Raw genomic sequence first — 22,635 nt, 5'->3', positions numbered from 1 at the left:
TATCTGAATCATCTTTGCTATTATGAAGAGTGACAGTTTAAAATCTTACACTATCAGATATGGCAACCACATCTGCTGTGGTTTCATACAACAAAACCTGCAAATTTCCTACTCATTTCACACAATGCGCTCCCTTGATACCTTGGACAGGAGCTACATGTTTAAAAAAGTTACTCAGTTCACTTTTTTCTTCTTGCATGTCACTCTCGGTGACAAACAGGACCTGCATATTCAAATTACCAGCAACAAGAACATTATAGAACTCTGTAGCATTCGAAATATGCTCGCCACCTTCGGAGGACGCACCTCCACACATATCTTTATGCGACAGCACCCACACCATCATGTGCGCTCTTACAATGATACTATTCAAAAAAGTTCCAAGCAGAATATTTTGGGCACGCCGACATAGCTGCCATGAAATACCTGTTCTTGAAATGACTGGCTGCTCTATCACTCCATACTGTAATTTTTTCAACTGTCTTGAAGTGCTCTTCAAAATGTGTTATGATGGCTTTGTTAAAGATCTGTACTTCTGCAGATGTGTGACTGGTACAATCTGAAATCACAGAATAACACTGATGCTTGACATCCTCGGTAGAATCTGGTCGATGATGTATGACTGCAGTATATATTGTCACAGCACAATCGTTGTTCCAGTGTGCTGCCATTACTTCACTCTGGTGTCTTATACAATAGTTTCCAGCAAAGTCTGTTTGCAATATCACACTTCCTGGCTGGGGAGAGTCTTTCTGTTTCTGCAATTCTGATGCCTGTCGGTATATGTTATATAGGTGTAATTTTACTTTCTGGAGTTGAGATGTTAGTTCATCTCTTGCTTCAAGAAGATCCCATTCTTGGTTCACAATTGCACCCCTTATATCCCACTGAATGACTTGAATCTTGCAGTTCTCAAGTTCTTCAGTTGACTGTTGCACTCTGAACTCCAAGGTGTCTACTAATTGTTTGGAAGGTAAGCACAAGTGACACATTCCTATCATACAGTTTTTGTTATGCATATTACACACAATAGAATGTACAAAGCCATTTGTGGATGTTTCTGCACTTGTTTACAAATGGATCTGGCAAAGAAGGACTTCAAAGTTCTCACAGTATAAATAACAACACACTTCTTGTCTCAAAGAGCCAAACAAGTCAACATCTGGTGGACGCAGTTGGCAAAACAATGACAGTCCTATTTTCACATCAGGGTACTTTTCTTTAAACAAAAATGGGCCTCCTTCAGATTGAACATCGTCAGCCTCTTTTGCATGCTTGTCTTTGTTTGTGCATCCCTGACAACTTTCACATCTTTCTTAACAGGCAGCTGGCGTGAAATTGTATCACTGCGTAAGAAAACTTGCACAAGTTGTTTAGTTTCTTCAGTGATTGCAGTTGATCTATGTCTTGACACTGTGTTACACAGAGAGATGCTACATAAACCTGTTGAAAATAATTTCGTTATCACTTTTCTTCGTTTTCAATGACTGCTGGGTAAATCTTCATTCACTTTTCTGACAGCTCTTTGTAGTGACCGAGCACTTTTGTATGGTGATATTTCAGACGAACTTGTTGACATTGTAGGAGATGCTGTTTCATCAGAAGCCTGTTATCGGCATTCTCTCATTCTTTTCGTACGGATTCTTGAAGCATCCCTCTCCTTTTGTTGAATTTTCTTGTTACCTTTCGTAATTTCTCAGAGTTTCTTCATATTTTCACGTGCTTTCTGACTTTCCATTTCCTTCTTCTGTGGATCTTGCTTAGCTCGACTTCTTCTTTCCCGTTCTGCTGGTGTCATTGGAGCCATTGTGGCCAATGATGCACGTTTCAACTAATTTTCCTACCGAAAAAAGTAGGCTATTAATTGTCATAAATATTTTATACGTTATTTTTGACACACACTAATATTGTCTGTTTGAAATTAAATAGTAAAATTAAACTGTTATTTCCAGTGAGGCAGATAAAATGTCGGTATAGCCAGTGACTAATGTAACAAATAATGGAGGTTATGTGAGTCGCAAAATACCTGTTACGTTTGTCACGCCTACTATTAGAGTTTGTAGAAGCATATTACGCATCCCCTTTCTTAGTATGCTATATTGGATGTCTGTCCTAATGTTTATGGATACAATAGCTCAAAAAAGCTGAAATCACAGCACAAATGTGAAAAAATTGTGTGTTTGGCGACTAACATAACACCGACGTCAAAGCTACAATGATTATTATCTGCCCACACCATAATAGTCAATGGGTTGTGAAAAAACCTACATTAATTGACTGGGGAGTTCACCATATAGCATACCACATGTAAAATATATTTAATATAGGAGTAAAGACGTTTTAGTTCACTGAAAATGCCAATAATGGCTTCTATGCAAGGCAATGTTACTGTTTATATTTAGGCTTCTATTGTATAGCTCACGCTAAGTTTATTGTTGCAGTGTTGCCAAATTCAGAAACTACACATTCTGAGCTTCAATATGACATGCTACACGATTAAGTGGAAGAAGATTTTAATTATGACAAAAAATGTCTCATTTCCGAGGAATTACCCTATAATACTGTTTTCTCTAAGCAGGAACTCCAACACTCTTTTCCTCTCGCTCTTCCTCCCCAGGACCGGATGACATCCACGTCCAGATGTTGCTGCATTTATCATACCATAGTCTGCGTCACCTTCTTCACCTTTATAATTGATTTTGGACCGACAGTAGCTGGTAGGAAGCTATCGTCATTCCTTTTCTGAAACCTGTACAAGACAAACATCTCCCGAGTAGCTATCACCCCATATCTCTCATGAGTAGTGTATGTAAGGTTTTGGAGTGTATGGTGAATTGCCGTTTAGGCTGGTGGCTGGTGTCGCGAAACCTTTTAACACCTGCCCAATGCAGTTTCCGAAAGCGTTGTTCTGCAGTTGACCATCTTGTTGCCCTCCCCACTTCTATCATGAACAATTTTCTCAGGAAACGCCAAACGATAGCAATATTTTTTGATTTGGAGAGGGCAGGCATCCTCCGCACACTGTTCTCTTGAGGCTTTCGAGGTCGTCCACCCCTTTTCAGTCGTGAATTTATGACAGAGCGCACATTTAAGGTGCGGGTGACACTACTCTGTCCCGTTCTTTCTCCCAAGAAAACGGGGTGCCCCAGGGCTCCATGGTAAGTGTACTGTTTGCCATCACCATAAATCCGATTATGGGTTGTCTCCTGCCTGATTTCTCGGGCTCCCTCTTTGTCGACAATTTTACAATCTACTACAGCTCTCAATGGAACAGCCTTCTTGAGCAACGTCTTCAAGGATGTCTCGATCACCTCCACTCATGGAGCATCGAAACCGGATTCTGATTTTGTCTCAGTAAGACCGTCTGTGTAAATTTTTGGTGTCATATGGAGTTTCCTCCGCCTTCCCTACCTCTAGGCCCTGTCTACCTTCCGTTCGCGGACGTTGCCAAATTCTTAGGACTAATGTTTGACAGAAAACTGTGCTGGTCTTCCCATGTTTCATATCTGTTGGCTCGCTGTCTGCGATCCCTCAACACCCTCTGTGTTCTGAGTGGTACCTCCTAGGGAGTGGACCGAGTGATCCTCCTCCACCTATATTGCACCTTAGTGACACGAAATTGGACTATGGAAGCATAGTTTATACCTCTGCACGGTCATCTATTCTTTAGCGTCTCGACTCTGTCCACCACCATGGATTGCGTTTAGCATCTGGAGCTTTTTACACCAGCCCCATGGAGAGCCTTTACACTGTCGAACCTCTGCTATCCAATTGGCGGGCTGTCCTACTGAGTCATTGCACTAGTCATCTGTCTTCCATGCCTGCTCATCCAACACTTGCCTTTCCTCTCCCCGCCCATGCTTCCTTGGATTTAGGGTATACAGGCCGCCCTTCCTCTCTACTACCACCAGGAGTCTGCTTCCGTCAACTGCTACTTTCTCCTTGCTTCCACTTTCCTAAAACTTTCTGGACAAATAGGGTTATGGCGCTACCTTGGCTTCGTCCCCAGACCTGCCTTCTCCGTGACCCTTGTCAGCTTCCCAAAGATAGTACCCCTCTGATATTTTATCATTCGGCATTTGCTGCTCTATGTGCACAAACGGAGGATACCATGTTTATTTACACTGACGCCTATATTGTTGGGGATGCCCCTATTAGATATCAGCTTCCCGACCAGTGTTCGGTTTTTACTGTGGAGCTTCATGTTGTTCTCCAGGCTGTCCAGTGCATCTGTCGCCATAAGCGACCACAGTATATTGTATCCTCGGATTCACTCAGCTCTCTTCTCAACATTTATCCCGTCTACCCTCTGGTCCACCGGATTCGGGACTGCTTCCACTTGCTGCACGTCTCGGTGACATTCCTCTGGATCCCAGGGCACATTGGTATCCGTGGAAATGAGGCATCCGATAAAGTGGCAAAGGCTGCAGTCTCTCTTCCTCGGCCCACTGTTCACATGGTTCCCTTTGCCAATCTACAGAGCGTTTTATGTCGTTGTGTTGCTCTTTCATGTCACACACATTGGTCTACACTTCCCGATAACAAATTACGGGACGTCAGATCTCTTCCCTGTGCTTGGACCTCTTCCTCCTGGCCTCGTTGTTGAGAAGAGGTAATTTTAACTAGACTTTGGATAAGGCACTGTCTTTTTAGCCATTGACATCTTTTAAGTGGCGATCCTCCACCGCTTTTTCCCCACTGCTCTCAACACCTTTTACTTCGCTACCCTTATTTTAATCCGCTATGCGTCCAATTACAGCTGTTGCCTGATCTACCTTCCCTTTTAGCAGATGATACGTTCTCAGCCGATCGCATCCTTGAGTTTATCTGTGTCAGTGAGATGATCGGTCATTTGAAGCTCCTTTTTGGGGAACTCCCCCTTCAATAGTAATTTTCTACGCTTTCCTTTCGTTTTTAGTTTCCCTCCTTGAGTTTTGCTCCCATTGCTGCTGATTTAACTTTCGGTTTTTTACCCTTCCCTAAGCCACTGATTGGGCATTTATGACAGTAGCAGTTTTGCGCAGTTAAAACCATAAAATAAATAAATAAAAAGAAAAGACCATTCTCTCTTTCAAGGTAGGTGTTAATGTTTCCTGTCCGAACACAGACTGGTGATTTTTGGGTGGGATGTGAAAGACTGACCTACATATATTTGTTGATCTTGGAAACTACATAATGTTTTGGAAAATCAGCTGTTTCACTGTTTCGAATGAATTGTGAAAATTTGACAGTTGTTTGGTTTATGAAGAACGTTGAAGGCTAGCAAGTTATAAAAGTATACAAAACCCTGTTATGATTCATCATTGGGAATACTGTAACTATGAGTATGGCATCCATCTTGAAAATAATTTTATGTTATAATAAATTTTTCAGAATCTTAGTTAGTGGCTTAATTGATTAATGAGAAGTCATTTGACTCGGCAACAAATACAGCAACATAAGTATAGCATCAAAAGTTGGAATCTAACACACACCAGGGCAAAATTGGCAGTTGAAATTATTATGAGTTAATTAGCTTCAAGTAATTTAAAGTATGTTCTCAGAAAGAGTGCTTGTTAGCACAAAAATCTCCATGCACTGTATTAGAATTTTCAGTTAGTTTTAATTTCTCGAAAGGCTAATGCATCATTGCAATCAGAAAATTCGGTAGAACCATCTGAACAGTAAATTAATGTGGAACTTTGCCTAAATAACACTTTAACATATTCGTGTACATTTTTTATATTTTGTATGCAGCTCTACTGAAAATATAATGAAAAATCGGAAAAAATTTAGTCAGTCATGGAAGTAGCAAACATGATAGATAGAGGAGTACCAACTTGTTAAGTCTCACAACCTTCAGACAAAAAACATACAAAGTTTGCCCATTGCAAACAAAATGTTTGTATTCTTGGTTATTCCATCTCTGCCATTAGAAAACGTGCTCTGTTAAATGAAAACTGGATACAGAACAGTGCCACAGGAGCTTCCTGTGAGGCAAAAACCAGGCCTGAGGTCGTTGCAATGGGCATAAAAAATGATGGCCCTGTCCTATCATTGTCGATAGTGATTGGTCATTGGTTCTGCTCATACAACACATTGCACACACAGTCTGTGACAGCTTATCACACTACTCTCTCATGAGACCCACACCAGCTAAACTGCGTCCATATCGATATCCACTGGCGTTTATAAGTTCTGTTGATTGCTTTGAACCATTTGTAAGCCCAACCCTCTGTTCTCAGTATGGATGTACTTGGTCCCTTTGTCAATATACTTGTATCGTTGGCAACCCATCACAGTTTTTTGAAGAGTAAATAATGACATGTCAAGAACAGGAATGGGTGAAGTACAAAACTTTGCCAGACACCATATTTAAATTTCCCCTTTCTAAATTTGGATTAATGCCTATGCTAATAGTGAACAAGATAGTGTAGAGGTTAAGACATTGGACTCACTTTAGAGAGAAAAAATTATTCAGATTACCTTTCAGCCATCCAGATCTGTTTTTTTGTAGTTTACTCAAGGCCAGTACCAAGATAGTTTTTTTTAAAAAAAGGACATGACCGTTTCCTTTGCCATCCAGTACTATCAGCAGGTTCCACTTTCAATATAAAAACTTAGAAATAAGTAATAATCCATAAGATAATTCAAAGTGGCATTGTGTGTATGTAGGTGACTCATTCCATTACTGACAATAAAACTTTGACAATCCTACAGCGCCTGGGAGAAACACTGTATTGGAAAGTAAATTATTTAAACATTTGTTTGAATGAATAATACGAGGGATTTAAAAAAAAAATTCGATTGGCTATAAATAAAAGGCAAGTTCCTAGAAAACTATTATTTTATTATCAAAAGTTTTGTACACTTATGGTTACTTTTCAACATAATCACCAAAAAGATTGAGACATTTATCATACCTGTGGACGAGCTTTGCAATACCCTCTTCAAAAAATGTTGCCACCAACAATTTCAAATGAGCAGTGATGTTGTTTTGAAGATCTTTGTTGATTTTAAAGTGCTGCCCTCCTAGCCACGTCTTCAGTTCAGGGAAAAGGTGGAAGTCGCTGGGTGCCAGGTCTGGACTGTACGGCAGATGATCGAGAATGTCCTGTTGCAACTGTTCAAGGAGCCGTTGGGTTGTGCCAGCAGTGTGTGGACGAACGTTGCCATGGGTCAACACAATTCCTGAAGTCAATGTTCCTCTTTGTTTGTTTTGAAGGGCTCTCCGCAGACATCGTAAAGTTTCACAATAAGCAGCTGCATTGATAGTGGTTCCGGGCTGAATAAACTCTACAAACAACACACCTTTTTGGTCCCAAAACACATTAGCCATAACCTTTCTGTTGTTGAGCGTTTATTTGAATTTTTTGGTTTGTTTGGTGAATTTGGATGCATCCATTGTCATGTTTGTCGTTTTGTTTCCAGTTTGTTCTATTGGATCCAAGGTTCATCTCCAGTAACAATTGATTTCAAAAATTCTCTCCTTCGCCGTGATAATGGTCAAGGAAATTCAAAACTGACACTATTCGGTGACTTTTATGTGCATCCGTCAACATTTTTGGAACCCAATGAGCACAAAGTTTTTTATAGCCTAAATGTTCAATAACAATAGAGTGTACGACAGACCTTGAAACTTCCGGAATTTCTATAGAAAAAGCAGTTACGGTGAACCTACAATTTTCTCTAACCATTATATCAACTCGTTGAACAAGGTCGGCTGTAACGACAGACTTGCGTCCTTGGCCCTATTCGTCATGCACGTCATTTCAGCCATCTTTAAACTTTCGTCACCATTCAAGCACAACACCATTAGTCATGAAGTTATCACTGTACACTCGGCTCATTCTCCGATAAATTTCTGTTGCACTATTCCCTTCTGCTTACAGAAACCAAATTACACTTCGTAATTCACACTTAGCGGGAGCAACAATGATGGCAGCCATGTTTATGTGGCTGTAGTGCAATGCAGGCTGATGCCTTGAGGTCAGCAATGGTGTAGTGTGTAGAGCGAGAATTGTGCAGTAGCCTACAGTGCATGTCCACTTCTTGCTGCTCATGTAGCTTATATACTAATTGATTGGAGGTTGAAAAAGAAAAAAAAGGCCCTCCTATTTGTGTAGCAGTAATTTATGGAAAAGAATTACTATATCATACCTGTAAGAGGAACATTATTTTGTAGTTCATGTGTATTGTCATGTGATAAATTTTATGCAATACCATAATACTACTATGCTTTACTTCAAACTGATTGTTTTTGTCTTTCTCAAACAGTTTCATTGTAGCAAAAAAATTGCAGTTCAGTAAAATCATCTTGGGCTTCCAGCACTATCAAGCACTTTGACCTCCATAAGCTGCAATGACTTACCATGTCAAATGTTAACTAATGACTACCATTTAGGCCATAATGAACCAGATACGAGGTCCACAACAGATTGCATGGCTGTACTGTAGTAAACCTCAGTAACCAGCAGTAACTGCATAACAGTGACTGATAAGTGCTCAGTCGAAAGCCTATTGGTGTGACCTGAAGTCTGAAAAGAATTTCTGAAATAGTATTGTTCTGAAACAGTGCATTCATGCAAGAAATCAGTGCTTTAAAATATGGACAGTTCCTCTTCAGCATAACATTCTGACAAAACGTCGCATGTGATGCCAAAACCTAACATATTTTCATTAATATTTAGGTCATGTTTTGAACGGAGGCTATAAAGAAATTGAAAGTTCATAATATAAACTACAGCTTCGTATGCAGCCTATCAATTGAACATTATTTTGTAACTAGAACCATATTGCTTGTAATTGTAAATGAGTTAGCCTAAAATATTAACATTTAAGACGGGGAAAAAATGCTATTAACATTTTAAATCTTTATTCATCGTGTCTGCATGTTTATTTCTCAACATAATCACCCTGTCAATGAACACATTTTTCCCAACAAGAGACCACTTTGTTGTTTCTGTCACTGTAGAATATTTTACTTTCCTGACAGAGCCACAACCTCACTTCCGCTTGCACTGCTTTGTCACTATCAAAGTGAAGTCCTCAAAGGTGTTATTTAAGTTTTGGAAACAGATGAAAATCGGATGGGGCCAATTCGAGACTGTATGGAAGACGATCAGTGATAGTAACCTAAGGCATCATATTGTTGCAGATGTCACAGCACTTGGGTGTGGTGTGGCATTGTTATTCTGAAGGAGACTTGCTCTATGTGTGGACGAACTCTTTGAATTTGAAACTCAGTTACAGCACATTATTTCTCATGCACCAACATAATTACACTACACACAACCCTGTTAATGATACAATTTGTAGCCTTCTTGTGGTAGAGGGCTGCAAGTGTCATTCAACTTGAAGCAATTTATAAATTTTAATAACATGCTTTTAGCAGTATTTTTGTATATTTGTGTTTTAGTGCCCTGTTATGGTGACTGTACCCTATCACAGTGACTGGTACTGTGATAAATTAAGAGTTTTAATAGTTCTTTGTTCAGTATAAGGTAATGTTTGATACTACTCAACATATATCTACCTGAGTAGGTTGTTTTACAATAATGAGGTTGGTTTGTTTCTGTATTGTAAAAACTAACTTAAAGCTTCGTTTGTGATGAGCTCACTCTCATTGGGACTTCACACAAACAAAAAAGCTAAATAAATGGGTGCTAATATTGTTACTGTTACTAAACATGGAGGTCTGAATTGGAAGGTACAGTATTTTGTTTGAAAAATGTAATTTGGAACGAAGGTATACTGAAGTCAGTACGAGTTATTTTTGTGGTACTGTCATTCATAAATGTAGTTGGGTGACATATAATATATTGAAACAGATCCATACCTAATGACTCAATAGTCTGGCGTCATCCTTTTTCTTAAAGATCTTTATTTCTTGTATGCAATTCATCTTGTTCAAATGTTGTTTGTTTTACCATTTTGTAGTGTATTGGCCTTTTATTTCCAGCAAACTTCTTTTGTTTACATTTTACTGCGTGCTCACACTTTTGCACACTTATACAAAAAGTATGTAATTGCTGTTTCAGATGTCAAATGTGGAGAATTTATCACCACAGATAATAAGACGTGTTGCCAAGGAGATTCATGATTTAGCTAATGACCCTCCAGAAGGAATAAGAGTTAATATTAATGATGAAGATGTAACTGACATCCAAGCATACATTGAAGGCCCAGGTATGATACTAACACTTAAAAGCAATGATGTTATGATTTGTTTGTAGGTACATAAGGTAATATTACGTATAGCAAAAAATGTATATCTGTAAACTGGCCCACAGCAACATTAAAATAAAACAGATAAACACCAGATACATGCTTACAGAACCAGATGATCACATGGAGGCTAAAGAGAATGTGTTATTAGTGAATTTGTAGGAAAATGATTTATGGAAATAGCATGTTATAAGTTTTTCACTGTATCGTTCTTTTAAGATTTTACATGCCAAATAGTCTAATAAATTTTTGGAATAGACACTAAAAATGAAACTTGCAAAACTAGAAGTGAAATGAGTAAAGGGAACCACTTAAGACATTTTTGTAGTTGTGAGGTTGAATGGTCAACAGGCACGTCAACAAGATAAAGACAATGTGCATTTATGGAGTTAATAGATTCAAACATGAACTCACATTCTGTCCTATTGGAACAGCGCAACTGGGGCAACGGGTTGTGTCAGCTGAGAGGAACAAATAAGATGGGAGGGGTCAAGAAAAAATAGGATGTTGGCTGCAGTTGTAGAGTCAGTAAGGAGTACGTGATAGGAATGTGGTACTGGCGAGCCCAACCTTCATGCAGTGGGAATTGCGTGGAAGGGGGTGGGGGGAGTAATACAGAACTGAGACGAGGGGGGGACTGACCTTGAAAATATTGAAAATAAGTGTGTTTCATCGAACTAAAGATGTCTTCTATTGGCAATTCTCACCTACGCAGTCAGTGAAGTTAAATTGAGGGGACATCTAGATAGTACGGATAGTAAAGCTGCCTTTGAAAGACAGTCATCATTAACCATGTTGTCAACTTTGGGAAAGAACTAAGTTGGCTGGTGGCCATTTACTTGTATGGGCAACTGGTTTGTGTTCATGTTCACATAAGGAGCTATGCTAAAGTTACAGCAGACTTGATATTTGACATTTCTGCTTTCACGTGTTTCCCTACTTATGACAGCGTAGAATTGCCGTGACGGACAAGACTATGTGCTGGGTGGATGCATGTGGCATGTATTGGAAGTGGAGATGTGAGCCGTGCTCCATACAAATACCTTCTAAAAAAAAGCTTACTAACATTTAAATTTATATTCCATTTTAAAAAATTGTACTTTATCAGAAATGGTTTTCTTGCTATTGCTGGATTGCATTTTATATGTTCTCTGCTTTGACCATCATAAGTTATTATGTTTCCTAAATGACAAAAAGTTCTGCAACCTTTAGTCTACAATTTCCTAATTAGATTCTCTCAGTATGGCCTGATTCAATTTGGCTACCTGCCATTATCCTTGTTTTGCTGATGTACATCTTGGAAACTGTTTTCAAGGTGCAATTTTATCACCATAATCTTCAAAATTTGAAAGAATTTTGCCCAGCCAGTATTGTCAAAAGCTTGGTCTAAATCTACGAACGCTATAAACATAGGTTTACCTTTATCTTCGAAGTTAAGTTATATGGCCAATATTTCCTCGCGTGTCACATATTTGTTCAGAATTAGGTCAACCTGTACAAGCTTTCCCATTCTTCTGCAAACAATTCATGTATTTTGCACAACAGGTGGAATTGTTTTGTGTAGGATCTCGGTCATTCTGAGGGTCTTGCAGGGGGCTTGTTTCTACTTAGGTCTTAAAGTACATTGTGAAATACTTCTTGCAATATCATACCTATCTCATCTAATCTTCATTTACTTCCTCTTCTCTTTCACTAATATTGTCTTAAAGTTTATTTACTGTGTATATATTCCGTTATCTTCCATGACTGTGGAATGATGTGCTATCAATTAAGTATTAAATTATACTCTATGCAAAATTCTGTCAGCTGGCTACCCCTTTCTTTTGTTCCTCCCTGTCCATGTTGTCCCACTATATTTTCTTCTCTTCCTTTTCCTACTGTTGAATTCCAGTCCCCTGTCACAATCAAATTTTCATCCCTCGTAACTATCAGTCATTTCTTTCACTCTTCAGTCATTGTTTCCATCTCTTCATCTGTAGAGCCTGTGGACATATAAACTACTACTACTGTGGTGGATGTTGACTATATTTCTATCTTGGCTACAATAATTTGTTTAGCTTATTCACATTCCTATTTTCTTATGCATTGTTAGAACTAATCCTGCATTACTACTATTTGATTTTGTGTGAATAACCCTGTATTGACCTGACCAGAAGTTATGTTCTTTGTGCCTTTACAGTTCACTAATTCTCACTATATTTAACTTCAACCTATCAATCTCTCTTTTTAAATTCTCTAATACATATACCCTTTAAGGCTTTGAATTTTTCCTACTCTGATCTGTAGAAAGCCAGTTTTTCCAGTAACACCCATGCTTTCAGCTGTTTGCATAGGAAAATCTTGTTGACTAATGTTATAAGACTAGTTCAGTCAGATATCCAGACTGTTGCCTCTGCAGTTACTGAAAAGTTTGGCTGCCCCTCTTAAAGATCCACAGCTTAGTCTGATCTCTTCTCAGATACCCTACATTGTGGTTGCAACTATGGTATGGCTATCAATAACACTGAAGCACACTAGGTGTGGAAACAAACAATGGAAACTCAGGGTTGGACAATATTCATTCTGAATTTGTAATCTATTATGAAAAGGATTGATTGCTATTCACCATATAGAGCAGATGTTGAGTCATTGACAGGCCCGATAAAAAGATTGCTGTGGTTGTGAACTTTTGGCCAAAAGGACTTCTGAACTAGAAAATGCGCACTCATTCACACAAGCAAAACATTCACACACAGGCATTGTCTTGACTACCCTCAGTGGCTAGAGGTTGTGAGTTGTCCTTTTTGTGTGTGTGTGTGTGTGTGTGTGTGTGTGTGTGTGTGTGTGTGTGTGTGTGAATGAGTGTGCATTTTCTAGTTTAGAAGTCCTTTTGGCCGAAAGTTCACAACCACAGCAATCTTTTTATCGGGCCTGTCTATGACTCAACATCTGCTCTGCGCGACCAACCGTGCATGCATGTGTGTGTATTTTTTTTCTGTTTAGAAGAAATCCTTTTGGCTGAAAGCTCAGATCTATAGCAATCTCTTTGCTGTACGTGTCTATTACTCAACATCTCCTCTATATGGTGAGTAGCCTGGAACAGTTCCGTCCTCCGTCACAGCGGGACCCACCTCCTCTTCCTCAAAATCACCCTCTCCAAACCTTCCAGGAATTTCTGACTTCCAGCCTTGCCTCTCAATCCTTCTTAAAAAACCTTAATCCTACTCCCAACATCACCACTGCTGAAGCCCAAGATATCCGTGATCTGAAGGCTGACCGATCCATCGTCATTCTTCCGGCGGACAAGGGTTCCACGACCGTGGTACTTGATCGTCGGGAGTGTGTGGCTGAGGGACTGCGTCAGCTTTCAGACAACACCACATACAAAGTTTGCCAAGGTAATCCCATTCCTGATGTCTAGGCGGAGCTTCAAGGAATCCTCAGAACCTTAGGCCCCCTACAAAACCTTTCACCTGACTCCATCAACCTCCTGACCCCACCGACACCCCGCACCCCTACCTTCTACCTTCTTCCTAAAATTCACAAACCCAATCATCCCGGCCGCCGCATTGTAGCTGGTTACCAAGCCCCCACAGAATGTATCTCTGCCTACGTAGATCATCACCTTCAACCCATTACATGTAGTCTCCCATCCTTCATCAAAGACACCAACCACTTTCTCGAACACCTGGAATCCTTACCCAATCTGTTACCCTCAGAAACCATCCTTGTTACCATTGATGCCACTTCCTTATACACAAATATTCCGCACGTCCAGGGCCTCGCTGCAATGGAGCACTTCCTTTCATGCCGATCACCTGCCACCCTACCTAAAACCTCTTTCCTCATTACCTTAGCCAGCTTCATCCTGACCCACAACTTCTTCACTTTTGAAGGCCAGACATACCAACAATTAAAGGGAACAGCCATGGGTACCAGGATGGCCCCCTCGTACGCCAACCTATTCATGGGTCACTTAGAGGAAGCCTTCTTGGTTACCCAGGCCTGCCAACCCAAAGTTTGGTACAGATTTATTGATGACATCTTCATGATCTGGACTCACAGTGAAGAAGAACTCCAGAATTTCCTCTCCAACCTCAACTCCTTTGGTTCCATCAGATTCACCTGGTCCTACTCCAAAACCCATGCCACTTTCCTCGACGTTAACCTCCAACTGTCCAATGGCCAGCTTCACACGTCCGTCCACATCAAACCCAACAACAAGCAACAGTACCTCCATTATGACAGCTGCCACCCATTCCACATCAAACGGTCCCTTCCCTACAGCCTAGGTCTTCGTGGCAAACGAATCTGCTCCAGTCTGGAATCCCTGAACCATTACACCAACAACCTGAAAACAGCTTTCGCATCCCGCAACTACCCTCCCGACCTGGTATAGAAGCAAATAACCAGAGCCACTTCCTCATCCCCTCAAACCCAGAACATCCCACAGAAGAACCACAAAAGTGCCCCACTTGTGACAGGATACTTTCCGGGACTGGATCAGACTCTGAATGTGGCTCTCCAGCAGGGATACAACTTCCTCAAATCCTGCCCTGAAATGAGATCCATCCTTCATGAAATCCTCCCCACTCCACCAAGAGTGTCTTTCCGCCATCCACCTAACCTTCATAACCTCTTAGTTCATCCCTATGAAATCCCCAAACCACCTTCCCTACCCTCTGGCTCCTACCCTTGTTACCGCTCCCGGTGTAAAACCTGTCCCATGCACCCTCCCACCACCACCTACTCCAGTCCTGTAACCCGGAAGGTGTACACAATCAAAGGCAGAGCCACGTGTGAAAGCACCCACGTGATTTACCAACTGACCTGCCTACACTGTGAAGCTTTCTATGTGGGAATGACCAGCAACAAACTGTCCATTCACATGAATGGACACAGGCAGACAGTGTTTGTTGGTAATGAGGATCACCCTGTGGCTAAACATGCCTTGGTGCACGGCCAGCACATCTTGGCACAGTGTTACACCGTCCGAGTTATCTGGATACTTCCCACTAACACCAACCTGTCAGAACTCTGGAGATGGGAACTTGCCCTTCAGTATATCCTCTCTTCTCGTTATCCGCCAGGCCTCAACCTCCACTAATTTCAAGTTGCCGCCGCTCATACCTCACCTGCCTTTCAACAACTTCTTTGCCTCTGTACTTCCGCCTCGACTGACGTCTCTGCCCAAACTCTTTGCCTTAACAAATGTCTGCTTGTGTCTGTGTGTGTGCGGATGGATATGTGTGTGTGTGCGCGAGTGTATACCTGTCCTTTTTTCCCCCTAAGGTAAGTCTTTCCGCTCCCGGGATTGGAATGACTCCTTACCCTCTCCCTTAAAACCCACATTTTTTCATCTTTCCCTCTCCTTCCCTCTTTCCTGATGAAGCAACCGTTGGTTGCGAAAGCTTGAATTTTGTGTGTATGTTTGTGTGTCTATCGACCTGCCAGTGCTTTTGTTTAGTAAGTCACATCATCTTTGTTTTTAGACGTATTTTTTTTTAGTTAGAAATAAAATATAAATACCTAAGTATTGAATGTTGTAGACTGAAATGATTTTATAGGGAAAGGTGTGTGTCAGTGAACAAACAAAAATAGCATAAAGATACATAATGATTGGGGTTGCACACAACCATTGTCCCCCTGCCCTCCCCTCCCTGCCCCTTTGGTCCTTTCTAGGTGGAGCAGTCTTGTGTTCCTGTATCGTAGAGATAGTCATATAGCCATGCCGTAGGTTCAACCACAATGGAGGTGAATTAGAGTAGACAACAGACATTTTATTTAGCGTATGGTTAATACAGACATATCATGAAATTACATATACATATGTACATATTGACACACAAGAAAGTTAAGTTTGTCTTTACAACTGAATATCCAGTCCTTCAATCCAGCGCACTGCGTCTGGAGTTGCTAGCAGGAAGTCCTCTTTGGCGCCGTGATAGGCTCGAATCCTGCATTCACTGACAATGTGGTGAACAGTCTGGTATGGAGCCCCGCAGTCACAAGCTGGATCAGGCAGCTTCTTCCACTTAAAGAGAGCGTCCCTGCATCGCCCATGGCTGGTACGGATTCTGTTGAGAGTAGACCAGGTCTTAAGTGGTAAGTCGAATCCACTTGGAAGTTTAGCACCTGAGAAGATGTTATGCAGGTGCACATCTGTCACTGCTTCCCACCGACCTTTCCATTCTTCAAGAGGTTTGAAAGTCTTAGCAAGCATGTCAGCAGCATCGCGCAGAGTTGGATGACGTGATTTCAGTCTCGTGGGATTTAAAAGTGGCAGGTCGCTATGCACGGGTAGGTTAGAATTCCTGGAGATCTTGTGGAATTCTCTCATAAGGGCAGTACATCTGCGTAGATCAGGAGGCATTATACCGGTTAACAGTGGAAGCCAATAAACTGGAGTAGATCTGATTGTTCCAGATATTATGCGCATTGTCGTATTCAGCTGGGTATCAACAAGCCTTGTATGATGACTATTCATCCAAACAGGTGCACAGTACTCAGCACTTGAGTATACCAAGCCCAGAGCTCAAGTTCGCAGGGTGGTTGCTGAAGGTCCCCAGGTAGTTCCGCATAGCTTATGGAGGATGTTGTTTCGATTCCTCAGCTTTTGAGCTAAGTTAAGAAGGTGTTGTTTGAAGCATAGTGTACGATCCAGGATGACACCAAGATATTTTGGAGACAAACATGCGTTTACAGAAGAGGAGCAACAGCAGCAGCATTTTCCAGGAGATAGGGTTGCCAATTCTAATATGATAAAAAAAAAAATACTAGGATGTCATGTTCCCAGTTTGGCATAGCTTTGCCACAGGAGACACGAAAGCGGTCGAAGACGTCCGTCTTCTGGTCGGCTCCTGATTGTTGTCAGGAGGAGGCTAGTTTTTGATTACGCAAAGACTTCTATTATTTGTAAAAGAACGACCCGGATTTCTTTATGTAATCAGTATGAATTTTATAATTACCTAAGGGACCTTTAACAATAAACAGTAAAAAAATAATTTGCATTTGCAAATGAAATCATTAATAAATGAGGCAGCTATGAGTTGTATAGAAGACAAGGGGCGGCCATCTGTACACGACCAGGATGCCGCAGTATTCTCTGCTGCAGTAAAGGCTGTTTGACATGTATAAAAATAATATGGCATGGATGTTAAAAAAGTATAAAGGAAAAGAACAGAATAAGAAATCTGGTAAACACTAAATATATTCAAACAGTTCTCACTAGCAAATTAGGGCTTATTTATAAACAATATAACTTACATAAGTACTTTTCTAACTGTATGGTGCAATCAGATTTCAGCCTGCCCTGTGCTGTCTCCTTGGTTTACGTTTTTGTCACAAATTACAGTCATTACTTTTCTCCTTCGTTAAAGACAATTCTTGCACTGTTCAACACCTTCATAACAATAACTTGCCGATTTACAGTTTCGAACATAAATTACTTGAATTTTATTAATTAATAATGTTGTCTGCACGCTGGCAAGAACGCTCACTTTTATAGCTTAAAGTCGACCTTCTTTTACATTTTCACATTACAAGCAGAAGTAGTACATTAAAATCTGAAGATCCACAAAAGTTTCTTTTTTTTTACTGTCATCTTTTATTTAGATCGAAGTAGAACGTCAGTTCAGCTTCTGTTAAAATGTTTCGTCGACTACGCAATCGATGAATTAGCGTCCGCGCTAGATGCGCATCTTTACAGTTATGTAAATTATATAAAACAAATGTCTTTCAAAGAATAGGTCTCATCTCATAAGCTGATCATTTAATATACAGATATTGAATGCCTTTCCAAGGGTACTCACAGCTTTCATACTACGGAAATCACAATAATATTACACAATGTCAATGCCTGGCTTATCTGGCATTGACATTAACCAGCATGGCCAGACAAGATTTGTACTATAAAAGGCGGAAAGCAAGGGGAAGCTACAGACATTATAATTCCCGAGGACACAAACCTTTACTGTATGGTTTAATGATTATGGCATCCACGTGGGTAAAATACTTGGGAGATAAAATAGTCTTCCATTTGAATATCAGAGAGGGGGCTACTCAGGAGGACACTGTCATCAGGCGAAGAAAAAAAAACTGGTATTCTGTGGGTGGAATGTTACATCCCTTAATCTGGTAGGTAGGTTAGATAATTTGAAAAAGAAAGTGGATAGGTTGAAGATAGATATAGTACTAATTGGTACTGTATGATGGTAGGAAGAACAGGACTTTTGGCCAGGTCAGAACAGGGTCATCAACACAAAATCAAATACAGGTAAGGTAAGGAACTTATATATTCTGTATTTACATTGACAACTGTCTCTTCTTTTTTAATTGGTTGTGTATCACTCTCCATGTTTCATACCTCTTAATGCAGACTTGTCTAGTACTAATTTTATTAGTTTTGTTTATTAATAGAAACTGTTATGTAGGCATGCTATTCCTATTTTGTGCTAAAGGTTCTTGTGTCAACTCCATTGTTATTTATGTACTTTTCAGTTTTTACTATTTCATTGCAAAGATGTTACTCACAGTATGTTTCTACTTCAGTCTAGATGTGTTAATTCTTTTCCAATGTTGTCTGCTGTTGTCTTTGGTGATAATACTCAGTAAATGTCTGAAGATGGCCTTGTAAGCCGAAAACTGGTTAGCAATAAAAGTAATATTGTAGAACAAAAGCAAACTGGTGCTTTTCATGTATTATTATTGAGATTCTGTAGAGAGCCAGTCATGACAAAACAGTTCCATCTTTTATGCAAGATATACGCTCTAAGGAGAGAAAAAAGTGCTACAAAGGAATTATCTAAATTGGATTGAAATAGGAAGATGTGATGTTCATGTGCAGACACAAATGATTACAGTATCAGGAAAATTGGATGATTTATTCAAGAGAAAGAGCTTCACAAATTGAGCAAGTCAGTAATGCATTGGTCCACCTCTGGCCCTAATGCAAGCAGTTATTCGGCTTGGCATTGACTGATAATTATTGAAGTCCTCATGAGGGATGTCATGCCAAATTCTGTACAATTAATGATTTAAATCATAAAAATCCCAAACTGGTTGGAGGGCCTTGTCCATATGTTCCAAACATTCTCAAGTGGAGAGAGATCTGGTGACCTTTCTGACCAAGATAGGGTTTGACAAGCAGTAGAGCAACAAAACTTGTTGTAGAATATCATCAACAGCCCACTGTGATGTAAGGATGCCACATATGACAACCCAACGGGTCCTGGTATGAAATGCAATGGCACCCCAGACCATCTCTCCTGGTTGTCGGGCCGTATGGCTAGTGACAGTCTGGTTGGTATCCCACTGCTGTTCGAGGCATCTCCAGACATGTCTTCACAGGTCATTGGGGCTCAGTTTGAAACAGGACTCAGCACTGAAGATAGTTCTACTCCAGTCAGTGGAAGTCCAAATGTGACTGAAAAAGGCCCGGACAGCGATGGGGTACCAACTGTACAGCCCGACAGCCAGGAGTGATGGTATATTTTGTTTTATAGCTGGACCTCTTTGTTTGTCATCTGTGGCACCTTTACAACACAGTAATATGCCAATGATATTCTGTGTCCCATTTCGTTGCTCTTCATGGCAATCCATCCTGGGCTTACATTTCATCATGATAATGCCCGTCTGCATGTGGTGAGAGTTTTTACTGCATGTCTTTGAGCCAGCCACACACTATCTCAGCCAGCAAGATCACCAGACCTCTTCCCCAGTTGAGAATGTTTTGAGCATTATGGGCAGGGCCCTTTAACCAGCTTGGGCTTTTGATGACTTAAGGTGCCAACTAGACAGAATTCGTGTACAACACACCTCAGGAGGACATCCAACAACAGTGCTTGCGTAAAGGCCAACTTGTGAAGCTCTTTCTCTGGAATAAATTGTCCAATTTTTCTGATATTGTTATCATTTGTTGTAATAATTCGTATTTCAAAGAAAGGTGGTACTGACAAGTCTGAATATTACTGAAACATCAGTTTAATATGTTATGGTTGCAAAATACTGACATAAACTGCATTCAGAAGAATGGATAAACTGGTAGATCCTGACTTTGAGGGAGATCAGTTTGGGTTCTGGTTAAATGTAAGAATCTGCAAGGCTGTATTAACCGTATGACTTAAGAGGATAGATTGAAAAAGGCAAGACTAAATTTATAGCATTTGTATGTTGAAAGAAAGGTTTAGATGTTGTTAACTAGGCTTCAAGCTCTGAAAGTCGAAATATTGTAAGAATAAAACAAAAAGAGTGAAAAGTTATGTATGACTAGTACAGGAACCAAATGAGTCAAGGGCATGAAAGAGAAGCAGTATTTGAGAAGAGTGTGAGACCAGGGGTGGGTGTAGCCTCCCCCTCTCCCCTCCCAATGTTGTTCTATCTGTGCATTGAGTGAGCATGAAAGGAAACAAAGGAGAAATTAGGAGAGAAAATAAAAGTTCAGAGCAAAGAATAAAACTTTAAGATTTACCGATGACATTGCAGTGCTGTTAGAGTGTGTAAAGGACTTGCAGTAGCAGTTGGAACGGAGTGAATAGTGTCTGGGAAAGTAGTTGTAAGATGAACATAAACAAAAGTAAAATCAGTTTAATGGAATGCTATAGAGTTAAATCAAGTGATGGTGATGAGAGTGGATTAGGAAATGACACACTAAAAGTAGTTGATGAGTTTTGTTATTTGGGAAGCACAATTACTGATGATGGCTGAAGTACAGAGACTTTGAAGTCCAGACTGGCAAATGCAAGAAAAATGTTTCTGAAAAAGATAAATTTGTTAGTAATATACTGACTGCCACCATCGGCAGTTCAGACTGGAATGCATTCATGTCTGCACTCATATAACCCCAAACACAGGTACACGTTTGCTTCTTTTACTTGCTGTATGCTCCACAAGAATAGCCCATTTGTGAGACAGGGATCGCGTACATCTGCTCCCCCATGAGAAATGACTAGTAGTGATGTGCTGAAGAACACATGTACTGTTGCAGAAAGGGAACAGTGTACTGATGTTATACTACATCGAATAAATTAAACTCTATTTTTGTATGATTACAGAAAGCGCCAAGCACACAACAAATACACTGGTAAACCCAATTATTGATTCAGAAATAAAGCAGACTAGATAGGCTAAATCTATTACGCTTTAAAATCTGGAACACTTTTTGATCCCATTAGTGTGGTACAGAGCTAATGTTCACTTCCTTCATCAACTTTGTCACCAATAAATGTTTGAGTAGGATGTTTTAAGTTCTCGTAAACATATTTGAGATAACACTTCCTGCACTGATGAAGCCCAGAAATCCATTTCACTTCACCTGTACTGCTGGTCAGCAGTCCACTATGGTTGAAACAACAGTGATTTTTTATTTTTAAATCTTGCAGCTGGTACACCATATGCTGGTGGTGTGTTCCGTGTGAAGCTTGCTCTTGGGAAAGATTTCCCACAAGCACCGCCAAAGGCTTTCTTTCTCACAAAGATATTTCATCCAAATGTTGCGAAAAATGGAGAAATATGTGTGAATACATTGAAGAAGGACTGGAAGCCAGACCTTGGAATAAAGCACATATTGTTGGTAACTACCACTTTGTCAAAAAAAAAAAAAAAAAATGTTATATTAGTCACTAGAATTACAAATTGCATTAGATAGTGTTATGCATGTGATATAATTTTGTTATTTCATTGTTATTGTCTTACAGACAGTGAAATGCTTGCTGATTGTGCCAAATGCAGAATCTGCACTTAATGAAGAAGCAGGGAAATTGCTGCTTGAACAATATGAATGTTACTCCCAGAGAGCAAAAATGATGACTGAAATTCATGCTTTGGTAAGAACAATTTTATAATGGAAATATAATCCTATTATTTTTCATAACAGCTAAGAGTCTGGTTTGCTTACAGAAGCAAATCTTTTGTTTACTATCTTTGTGTGCAGGACATGCTAGTTATGGGCTCAGTTTAGAAATGTGTTTTTAACACTTTGCGCCCTGAGCCATAGCGCATGAAGCTCTACCACAAGGCCTAGCTGTTTTTAGTTTATTTTAGTTTATTACAACTCCTAAATGGTTTTTGTCATGGTAATGACATTACCCATATTGAAAAACCTGAACTTAAGCTATGTATAATACGTGACTTACCAAACGAAAGCGCTGGCAGGTCGATAGACACACAAACATACACACAAAATTCAAGCTTTCGCAACCAATGGTTGCTTCATCAGGAAAGAGGGAAGGAGAGGGAAAGACAAAAGGATGTGGGTTTTAAGGGAGAGGGTAAGTTTGTGTGTGTTTGCGTGTCTATCAAAATGCCATCGCTTTCGCTTGGTAAGTTACATCATCTTTATTCTCTCTTTTTTTTTTTTTAAGAGGAAAAATTCATCAAGGATATATACAATTAATGCTCAGAAGGAAAACTACATTATTTTAAACAAGAATTTTAATAATTATTCATACTGCT

General features: G+C 40.0%; 1 protein-coding gene across 1 annotated transcript in view; it reads left to right on the top strand.

Annotated features, from left to right (window-relative positions):
• LOC126475391 (ubiquitin-conjugating enzyme E2 S) overlaps positions 1 to 22,635 on the top strand; it is a 73,062-nt gene that overhangs the window by 37,087 nt on the left and 13,340 nt on the right. The window contains exons 2-4 of the mRNA XM_050103227.1: positions 10,020 to 10,167; positions 21,564 to 21,754; positions 21,879 to 22,007. Coding sequence (XP_049959184.1) covers positions 10,020 to 10,167; positions 21,564 to 21,754; positions 21,879 to 22,007 — 468 coding nt within the window. The remainder of the gene's footprint in view (positions 1 to 10,019; positions 10,168 to 21,563; positions 21,755 to 21,878; positions 22,008 to 22,635) is intronic.

The sequence above is a fragment of the Schistocerca serialis genome, chromosome 1 (genome assembly GCF_023864345.2).
Source record: "Schistocerca serialis cubense isolate TAMUIC-IGC-003099 chromosome 1, iqSchSeri2.2, whole genome shotgun sequence".
NCBI classification, from domain to species: domain Eukaryota; kingdom Metazoa; phylum Arthropoda; class Insecta; order Orthoptera; family Acrididae; genus Schistocerca; species Schistocerca serialis.
This window is presented reverse-complemented; position numbering and strand designations above follow the sequence as displayed.